At 39.7% G+C, this 11254-nt stretch overlaps 1 protein-coding gene across 1 annotated transcript in view; it reads right to left on the reverse strand.

Annotated features, from left to right (window-relative positions):
• Positions 1–7102, reverse strand: part of atrnl1b (attractin-like 1b) — a 71614-nt gene extending 64512 nt beyond the window's left edge. Inside the window, exons 1-6 of the mRNA XM_085361420.1 lie at positions 5968–7102; positions 3949–4032; positions 2688–2801; positions 2240–2368; positions 1797–2005; positions 916–1090 (exon numbers count right to left, since the gene is read on the reverse strand). Of these exons, the coding sequence (XP_085217546.1) occupies positions 916–1090; positions 1797–2005; positions 2240–2368; positions 2688–2801; positions 3949–4032; positions 5968–6218 (962 nt within the window). The 5' untranslated portion in view covers positions 6219–7102. The remainder of the gene's footprint in view (positions 1–915; positions 1091–1796; positions 2006–2239; positions 2369–2687; positions 2802–3948; positions 4033–5967) is intronic.
• Between the last annotated feature and the right edge of the window lie 4152 nt (positions 7103–11254).

Below are 11254 nucleotides of genomic sequence, written 5' to 3' on the forward strand. Positions count from 1 at the left end.
GGTGAGAGCTCGTCAGCTAAACTGCGAGAGAACTCTGAGCGTGTGCCATATTTCTCAGTTTTTACAGAAGTAGTCCCAAAGAAATTTAAGATGCTGGAGGTGGAGGAAAAGAGGAAAACCACAGAGAAGGTTTGTGGATATAGTGAGAGAGGACATGCAGAGAGTTGGTGTGACAGAGGAGGAGGCCGCTAGGGATAGGGGGAGAAGGAAGAAGGAGGAAGATGATCTGCTGTGGCAAAAGAAAAAGAAATCCCAAAGAAATTTGAGTAGGTCTTTTTTTCCTGTGCCAAGTACAGCACATACACAACAATCTGAGACAAGACATAACACGTTAAAAGTATACAGGGTAAAATAAATAAATGCATAAAAAGCACATCGAATATGAACTTTCATTTTAACTGCAAACCTTTCACATATTAAACCAGCGTACAGACACCTAAACCACAGTCACCACTTGATAATTTCAAACGACTTCTGCATAACTGGGACAAAACACACTGCAGCTGTTCTCAATAAGAAGCTGGTGAATAAAGTATAAGACATTCTCTAATGTCTCAGAGTGAAGGGGAATAACTAAAAGAGAGCCGTAGCGATCCACAGCATATCGTAGCGAGGCAAAGGCGTAAAGTAGTGCCCCTTGACAGCCCTGCAAACGCTTCCACACCACCATCCAAGTACTTTAAATATTAAATTCTCAATTTGGCCTTCATGAGAGCAGCACATACACCATCACAATGTAAGTCACGGACACCTAAACTCATCTGCAATTTTTGTCGGGGAATATAAGGAAATCTTTGCTTAGCCATACATTGTGTGTGAGCAAAACCCCAAATAAGCAATGGTGGTTTTTCTATTCAGAAACACATCAACAACATACAAAGTGAGAAAGCTGCTCGAGGAAAAACCTCTACTTACTTAAGAATCATCTGGAATGAGCTGTAGTTGAAAGTGTATCCCCCCACCACCCACATGACCTTTTCTTGCACCATAGCCATATGGGAGGCTCTGGCGAGTGATGTGCCGAAGGGCTTGACGCTGGGGAGGACCCAGAAAGATTCTGTTGACGGTACGGTCAGCGAACAGTCCGGGCCTGCAGGGACATACAGGAGAGCAGCAAAAGCAAAGAAATTATAGCTCAGGAACAATAAACACCAATGCTCATATGTACAAAAATCTCCAAAATCAATAATATTATAGTCTCTTTTATATCTGCTCCATGGCAACTTAATATTTGCATGATGCAATTCTTCATTAGCACCTGCCAGCTACTTTCATAATTACCCACTGAAACCTTAAAAAGGAAACTGGTTGCTCTCAAACCTCAAAACCCATAAACAGAGGAATGCAATTCAACAAACATGACAGTCAGAGAGAAGTAAACATGTTAGACTGTGCGATCGGAGGCCATGACAAAAAAAAGAAGAGATCTCAGCTAATGAGTCTGTCAAGTTTCATCACGCAAAAGAATTTTGTTTCCTTCAGCTCGAGGCGCATAATAATGCACAGGCCTGATCAGCGTGCTGCTAATCAGCATTACAGTACAACACAAGCTTACAACATAAAACCACCGCAGCCTTGCAGACCGCAGCGCACGTGGGAGGAGTCCATCTTTAGTACACCTGATTGCAAAATACGTTGAGAGATGGTGTGATATAAGATTTGTTTTGGAAAAAATGAATTTTGTGTATGCCGCTTCAGAAATATGCCACAGGGTTAGATCAGAGTGAGTAGAGCTGTTCCAAATAACCTTAAGAGGTTTTTTTAGCATCTGCAAAAGATCTGCAGCTTGCTCCCACCTTGCCAGCTGTCATTGCAGACACAAAGCTTCTCCCCTGTGAGGTCGCAGTAGCCGTGGTCAGGGCTGCCGCAGTTGTTTCTGCAATAAGGGATGTCACAGGCTTCGCCTTTCCAGTACTTGTCGCATTCACAGTACACTCTGCTGGCAGCTGAGTTCCCAGGTGTGCACTTCCCGTGGCCGGAGCAGTTATTGGGACAAGAGTTGATCCTGGACAAATATGATTTGGATTAGTACTCCAACACAGACTGAGGATGACTGAGGGGTGTTATCAGTTAGTGGAACAAAAAGACTGGAGAGACATAAAAACTGTTTAGCACGTCACTAGAAAAACAGCTATAAGGACACGAAAGCCTGAAAACAGTTTGCTGTCATCTATAATTAGAAAGACACCTAATCATTAGAATTGTGACGCCGATAATTACTCACAAGGTAAGTACTTACGAGTAAAATATTTCAAATCCTGTGAGGTTATAGGCAGCATCGCTGAAAAAGTGTAATAGTGCGTAGCCTGAAGTCGTCTCAACCTCAGGAACCGTCTCATTACCTCGTATCTCGGGCACGATGAGACCGCTAGAGAAACACAAAAAAAGAATCAGTATTACTTTCTCGAAATTTGCACCAGTTCTAAATTGCAAGCAGAAATTGGTAACTCTCTGCAGTCGACTTGAACTTTTGTTGCATGTGTCTGACTAAACAAACACAGAAGAAGAGTCTGGAGACCTTGACTCCAAAATTTTAACAATTTTTTTTCATGACTTTATTTCATTTATTCTTTTATTTTACAAACCAATACTGATTTGTTAAGAGTGCACACACTGGTTACAATGTGACAGAAGAGTAAAAGTATTTCATCTGTATCGAGGAATAAAGTAAGACGTAAGCGACTCACCTGAAAACAGCAACTAGAGGAGCATATATCGAGTCTCCATCATAGACATACATGTGGTCCCAGCTACATTCTGTGGCAAAGTGGTTGAATCTTAAGCGAAGAACTGCATTTGGACTGAAGAAGAGAAATAACAATAGAATCACGGTTCAGGTTTTAATGGAAGCTAACTAGATTACTGTTTTTTTTAAGTGCTTTTCAGTCTTATTGACCACTCCAATCACTTTTGCACACATTAATGCATATTTATAATGACTTTTCTTGGCAAACAACCCATCATCTTTCATCCTTTCCTACACACTCGCTAATATGGGTTGAGTTCAATATCTTACCGAAGGACACTAACACGACACACAGTTGACCCTACGATTAGTAAACGCCCCATTAAATCTCCTGAGTCACGGTGTAGTGATGAGCAGCATGCAAATTTATCGTAAGAATTTAGATCAAGGACTGTTAAACTTTTCATTGCCAGTGACCCTGCACAGGGAAGACGCTTTTCCAAGAAGCTCATCTCGGTTACAATATTACTTTAGTTGGCTTTGGCCCAACATTATCTGACACAGTGGCCTGACTCAATTATTTCATCAAGATCCCCAGTTAGCTGTCTAATAAGCCCAGTTACAGCAGCAATAACGCCTGGTCACACCCTGAGAGAAGTGAGTAATTTCAATATAGTATGATGTGTCACAATTCACAGTTTCCATTGCCCTAAGGAGGAAATAAAAGGCATATACTTTTTCTTTTAAACAACAGAAATTTTGCATATATGTTCCAAAATAATCACTAAATTATTCTGAAGACCCAATGGCTATGGTTTATGGGTACAGGGTAATCTTGGGAATATAGCTTGAGAACCAGCGCTACTTCAAGATGCTCAAAAATGTTTCTTTTTCTTTAAACAGATACCACTGCATGATTTTTTCCGTTTCAGCTGAACCATCTTAGTGAATATAAACTGTTTATTGCAATCGTGGTTTCCTGTCTGTCCTGGAGCAGCTGCTGTTGCCGTGACAATAAATAGCATCAACAGGTAAGGTAAAGGTTATTCTTTTCTCTGAATGATGATCCTTGTTAAACATATTAAACTTTCAAAATGCCAGAGCCAGCCAGCTTTACACTACATTACCTAAGCAACAAAAGCATACCCGTCGCCATAGAGATGCTGATGAGCTTCAATTAATTGCATTAATCAGTTTGCACTACATAATAAATTCTGCATACCCAGCATCTACACAACACAATGATTTACATAAATACTTACTAGCCCTCTATGAGCCAGGTGCACTTGGTTTTGTACTTGTAGTTGATTGGACCATCTGTGAGGTATCCTGAGGGTTCTGTCAGCCTGAAAAATCACAAAATTAAAACAGCACAGTTACATTTGGTTAAATTCAAGTATTTGCGGGGAAGAAAAAAAGATTTCTGACTGGTACGTACATCAGTCACCCTATCACTTTTAAACAAATTTTCGAGTCTGACAGAGAAGTTATATGCGATTCTGAATTGATATTAAGTTGTAATATCAATCAAATATTTTGTACGCAGATAGATCTATTGGTGTTTCTCTAAAAAGATGTCTTGTCTGTTTGTCTCTGCCCATAAATGTTGACATGGGTGTCCAAACACAGCACAACACACAGTATTCATATCCAAAGGTTCAATTTAAGACCCCAGAAAATAACTGTCTCCCCAAGAAAAGTCCCAGTCAACCAAAACATCCAATCACTTGTCTCCTGAGAAGGTGCCAAACAAATTAGCAGTGTGTCACAATGATAGAGAACTTCTAAATGGCCATACATCACTGTCCCATATCAAAAGAAATACGAGTTAAATCCCCCCCAATCCCCTCTTATATTTTGGTTAGATTTTTCCACGATAACTGACTAAAGATTGGTTGTAATTCATAAAGACAGATGATGTGTATGAGTTTCAGATAATAATGCATCATAAAAGCAGACATTAGGGTAAAGATATGGCTGAGGTGTATTTACAGTCTCATAAATAACTCCTGAAGGTGAACACTAAACTCAAATTAACTATCAAACAGTTTTGGCCGTGTAGGTTTGAGCGTATCCAGGGAAACACTAGTCTGTCCTTCAGCGTATCAAGAGTCTGTGTGCTTTTCATCAACCACACCGCACTAGCAAGAAATTAATCTGCAATCCACCTTCAAGAAAGGAATTCACACTTGTTGGTGCTAGGCGGCAATGTGTAAATGTTCCTATTCCTAATCATAACAGAGTCTAAAAGATAAAGATTCATTAGTTTGTGTGTCTGCTGCTGATGGGAGGTTACTCTCTGACAGCATGCCTGATGACAACTTATAGCAAACCCAGGGCACATTGAAAGAGGGGTAATTACTGTGATCGAGGTACTTCTGTTCCACAGAGTGCTCCTTAAGTGTGTCAAAAGGTCATTATAAGCGTCTGTGAAGATGAACATCATTATTATTATATATTGCGAACATTTTAATCTTTCCTCGTTTTGTCACTTTGTCTCTGCCTCCTTCCTTTAGTACTTTGCACACAAGCCTTGACTTAGTGGCCTTATTACTATGTAGCCTTGATAACTTCCTGTGCAGATCAGCAGAGGAACAACAGCTGATAAATATATCAGTCACATCCTCAGTTGGATTTTAGTTAAAGCTAGGTGATGACAGATGTTTCCTCGCATCCACTGCGGGCTCCGCCTTCAGAAAAATAAAACCCAGTTGTACTCATTTGTTTAAAGACTGTATCTGGAATCCATATCAGCAAGCGAGGTGCGAAGTCAATAATGACATGGTACAGTCATGCTTTTCTACCCCATGCTCTCATGTGTCGACTGAACTCAACATTGCAATGGCAACATGGATCTTTACACATTGCCCCCCTTGTGTGGGAGAGAACATGACAAATAATAAAAGGCATGAAAACATTTAAGATCAAACATTTGACAGCACTTGTATAAATAAACATCTATGAACTTTACACTTGAAGGACGCAATGATAAATAATGAATGCATGGGTTTTCTATTACTAAAGCTGGACCTCTTTAAAGTTAATAAAACTGAAGTGAGTTTGCCTGTGGCGTGCAATCACTTTCTCATCAATACCCCCCCCCCAAAAAAAGTTGAGTGAACACAGGTGTGTTTGTCCAGTTAAACGATCCTCCCCGACACTGCTGTTTAAAGGATAAACAGCAGGCAGACTGGGTCAAAGTGGTTCCTAACCTACTTTTTTTATAAACAGATCACTTTACAAGCAATCAGACACAGAAATTTAATTTTAAGGGCACTTACTTGAACCTCCCCTGGCAGTGCTGGCACTGGTCTCCCACCCATCCCCGGTCGCAGACGCAGGAGCCGTTGATACATTTTCCAGAGAGGCAGTTCTTTTCGCACGCTTTCGCCGGGGATGCATGAGTGACCAGTACAAAGTAAAACAAAACGTAGACCAACAAGTATCTGCTGATACCTCGCAAATCGCTGTGGATGGTCAGCTTGGGTCCAAAAATAAAGAGTTTAGGTTTACAGTTTCTCCCAGGATCCATTTCCCCCCCCTTCTCCACCGAAAACCGGGGCCTTGAGGTCTACTTTGGGAGAAAGCCTCGGATATTTAGGATGTTTTAATTATAACGAAAAAGTCCTGCATATTCGCTGAGTGATGTGCATACTTAAACGAAGGGCTTTAGCTAAGCCTGCTTACAAAGATTTGGGAGAAAATTGGCTAAGAAGTCGCAATGTTAGCTAAGTGTTTACAAAAGCTGCTTGGTTAACCGCATGCATAGATTTGGAGTGGGAGGAATTCCCTTCACCCTACTTCTTGTTGGAAGAACCTAGCTAAAAAGCCGACCATCGATTAAAGCTATTCAAGTAGCCTAGTCGATTAATACTTTGACAAGTTAAATTTGTTAGCATATGTAGCTTATTGGCTGTCTAGCCTCTGCTCGGTAATCTAACGTTACTGCATTGATTCAATACCATTCTCTCCCAAATGCCATTTGAGCAGCCATTTTAATGCGTAAACAATCCCACGGACTGAAAAGGGGATGCACACTTTAACATACGGCAGTCCTTCCACAGGTCGTAACACTTTCCCGGATATTTTCCACAGACGAACAAAGAGGTTGTAGCGTGTGAAGCCCAGGACCCGGAGAGCAGGCTGCCGCAGTGAACATGGATGTGGTGACTGCGATGTGGAAACAGCAGTGCTATTCTTGCCGACCGGAGAGAGCGCTGGGTAAACACTTTGAACTGTTGTTGGTCCTGTTAGTCTATTCCCAAAACGACTGCAGCATCCTTAAACGTATATTTCCTTGGCGACACTGTCTGGTGTTGTGTCCTTGTACTCCAGTGGGGGGAAAACCACGCCGTTGCTCTGAAAACATGACAAGAACTACAGCTGCGATGGATTTGCTAGCGCAGCGACACTAGACAGTTCCTCAGGTTAAAGAAAAACCAAACACAGCCTGCGCATGCGTACGGGAATGGAGTTCATTTAAAGGTAGAGTGTCGGAAATCTTTATAACTAGGCTATGCGGCAATTAAATCCTATTAAGCTTTATAAGGTCAAGCACACTGTTGTGTCCCGCTGACATATTATTTATTCTTAAAGCATCTCACAGGCAGAAGCCAGTAACGTACGGAACAGCTGTCACGTGATTATAATCACTGTTCAAAAAGTTGTTACATCTCTCTCCACGTGTAATAAATGTAAATACTACTAATAATAAAGCCCCCCCCCCCTAATTTATGTGATTTGACCTTGTTTAAATACACAAAACTGAAGCAAAACTTACATGTTTAGGCTATATTTAGTTATTTAGTAGATGTACCGCAAATAATTTAATTTTTTTTCCAAACGTGTTTTGTTTTTGTTTGTTTGTTTATTACTAGAGGTAATATATGCAAAAATACATGTAAAGATAAAAGTAACAGTGGATGGTATGTTGCAGTCACATTTAACAGTCACATGTTGTAGTCCATGTGTAATGGACGGAATTTCTTACATCCCTAGGGGATTCAGAAATACTGGGAATAGTTGGTGTACAAAAGGTCATGCATCAGGTGTAATGAGGCCTCTTTGTCTCCCTTAATGATGGAGGCTGATTGAACAGAGTGTCCCAAGCTGCATGTGTACAGTAATTGTACCACTGGTGAGTTGAATTTTAAGGTTTGGCACTCCCGGGTGCTTTTGCACTTGCTGCAGTAGGTGCTGGTGGGTTAAGGGAAAAGCTAAACACAAGTATTTTTTTTCAAGCTGGATGCTTTACTATAGCTGAGACAGAGAGACTAATCTCAAAGCAGTTCTTCAAGAATCATAAACCTACAGCTGCCTGGGCTGTGTGGACAAGAATTTCTGGTATTAACTGAGCACATATGTGTATAAACCCATGATATTTTTATAGTAGTTAAATTTGTGCTGTGTCTGAGTCTAATTCTTTTTTTCTCTCTCTTTCCAATTCTAGTCAAGTGCTGATTATTTTACACTTTTAACTGTTAAACTGTTGTTTGTTCTCTTGGTGATTTGTCCTAATGATTTTTAATCATGGCCCTTCTGTCTTCTTCAGAGTTTCCTAGTGGCAGCCAGTCTGCACACTTGGGGCAGTATGGTTTATGGTGGCTGTGCAGTAGTATTGGAGTGTGATCATTTAGTTTGTGTGAGTGGTAACTGTACTGCAACCTCCATCTGCCCTCTTTTTTGCAGCATAATCTTTAGCAGGGTCAGTGGATTTTTTTAATTAATTGATTTGCATCCCCTAAATGTTTATAAAATGAATAAAAGCGCTAAAGTTTTGATAACGATGCCACATTACTTTATTGAATTCTATTCATACATTTTGCTATAATTTACTGGGCATTATTATCCTGGAGGTGGTGGTGGAAAAACAATTCAGCAAAACTTGAGGTTTGCATATGATTTTGAACAATTTGGTTTTAATAATTTTTCACAGCTCTGCTATGCACGTATAACCTCTGCATTTTAAGTACTTATACTGCAGGATCAATTCGTCTGTAAAGAGTTTATTACTCTCTGACACTCATGGTTGGTAAAATAAATCAGTGACGAGGTCACTGTGTGACCGCAGCTTTTTTTAAAAGTCATTTATCCTTCAAATGTTTGAAGATGCTCTATTGTGACTGTGCCCTACGTTAGATCCAGCCTGCCTCTGTGGAGAGGCACTTGTCTTTGTTTGGGAATGGGGCTCTCTATTGTGGTGACAGCTGCCAAGCTGAAGAAGCTGACACACAGCAAAGTATGCAGTTTCTGGATGCAGCTGTGAAGAGAGTGATATGATAGGTTTACTTTTATTTTTCTATACCATGCATATGGTGATTCATTGACAGATGGATCCTGGTATCTGCTATAGTAGATTTGAAATGGGTATAAAATAGGATGGACATCTACACCTTAACTGTACTGGCATTGTAATCAATAAATTAATGTTTTAAATCACAATTACACTGTTTTTGAGTTACAACCCTTCAATTAAATATATGTTCTTTGTTAGGTAGATAATTTTTTGGGGAAAAAGCCACATTTTTGTAGTTTTGCCTTGGTACACCACCACAGTGCAATTTAACTAAATCAATGTTTGAGTTTTACAAAAAGTTTACATTGACTGTTCAGGAATTGCAGCCAATTTTATACAGCCTCTCATTCTCAGAGCCTCAAAATTAATCAGACAACTGCCCGACAAGCAGTTTCACAGCCAGGGGAGGCCCCTTCTCTTGTTATTTCATGACAACCGTGCAGACAGAAACAGACAGAATATGTGAAGTTCATTCAGAGTGTTGAATTTGCATTTTACAGCTTTTCACTGTAATTTTAAATTTGAGGCCCAAAGAAATGTCAGTGCAACAATCTAGTAGATCCTTAAACAGAAAGAACTCACTAGGGAGTTCAGCAATAGCAGAAAGTCTCAAAGACTACAGAAGACCACTAAAGTGCATGAATTGTTAACATGGGTTAAAGAAATTACTTCACAACATCTAACCAAACCAAGGATGCTCAAAAACAGGTGTATCAATGACATAGTCTACAATGAAGAGGTAACTTCATAAATGAAAAGACAAATGGCTTTACAAGAAGGTGCAAACCGCTGGTTACACTCAGAGTCAGAGTCTGAGTCTGCACAGCTCCCAGAAAGAAAAAAAAACTGTTTGGATAGATCAAACCTAAGATTTGCTTGTACTAGGATGATAGGAAGAAAAGCTTGGAGGAAAGAAACAACATGATGGTGGCAATGTGATAGTATGGTCACGTGACTCATGGCCACTAATGTTTATTGATTGAGTGACTGCTGATAGAAGCAGCAGGATAAATTCTGATATGTAAACTGCTATACTCTGCTCAGATTGAACCGAATACAGCAAACCAGTGTGAATGGACAAAAAACTAAGACAGTATAGCCAATGGACCTTTTTTCAGTTGCTGGAGACAAAAACAGAAAGTCTGAAAGCAGCAAGTCAAAGCAGCTGCAGTAAATTCCCAGCAGAAGATCTCAAGGGCGAAACCACAGCATTTGGTGATGTCGGGCAGTCACTGACTGCAAAGGATATTGATCCAAGTATTAAAACAGCCCTATTATTAAGTCCTCTGAAAATGGAGTGGGGGTTGTGTGAACAGTTAATGCTAAAAATCTCTTTAATTAAAGCTGGAAAACTGCAATTCAATCACATGATAACTGATTGATTTCAAATCCTTAGCAGATTTATTTCTGCACTTCCACAGCTTCACCTGCAGGTGCCACTGTTGCACAGCCACACGTTAAACGAATATTGCAATGTGACGAAGCCTCTTTTAATTAATGCATAATCAACAGCAACACTAAAACAGATTTTGCAATAAGGTTTATCTATACAGGGTGATCTGCTGGTTTTCCTTTAAGACAGAAAACTGTGCACAGTTATGCTACATTACTAACAAGTGCAGCATGAAATTCCTCCAGAAACTGACCTTACATTCATTTATACTGCAGTTTACAGCTTTTTCATATTTTCAGACACATTGTTGACTATATGTTGTCATAACTCAGTCATCATTCAAGTACTTGGAAGTGAGTAGCTGAAATCCTGTTTTATAAACTATAAGCTTCATCCCAGTTTGTGTTAGAGTCAGGGTTAATCTAATATGTGTATTTTGGATACTGTGGAGATACAGAAATTCTTTTATTGCTGCCATATAATCTGCATCATTATAATTGCATTAATAACATTCTTTACAGCATTATTTCATGTAATAATATTTCTCACAGTATTGATACTGCATTACAGCTGTTTATTGAAGATGTCCATTTGAGGATCCTTCCATTATGTTAACTTTTATTACAAGTACGGTTAGAAGTATTTTATACACATTGCATATCTGTGCTTATTTTGAGTTGATGTTCGGTTCATTAAGGGTCTTAAGCTTCACTGGCGTGACTGTCCAGGTGATACATGCTGAGGGAAACTAGAACATAGAAGGATAACTGCAATGCATGCTTGCAGTACATATAATACATATAATCTAGGAATGTGTCCGGCCTGAGACCTTAACTCATTTGGTGTCTTACTATATTTTATTCTACTTGGTAACAGATGA

Source organism: Diplotaxodon limnothrissa, linkage group LG8 (genome assembly GCF_057381915.1).
Source record: "Diplotaxodon limnothrissa isolate DT_005_m linkage group LG8, D_limnothrissa_male_GT1.1, whole genome shotgun sequence".
NCBI classification, from domain to species: domain Eukaryota; kingdom Metazoa; phylum Chordata; class Actinopteri; order Cichliformes; family Cichlidae; genus Diplotaxodon; species Diplotaxodon limnothrissa.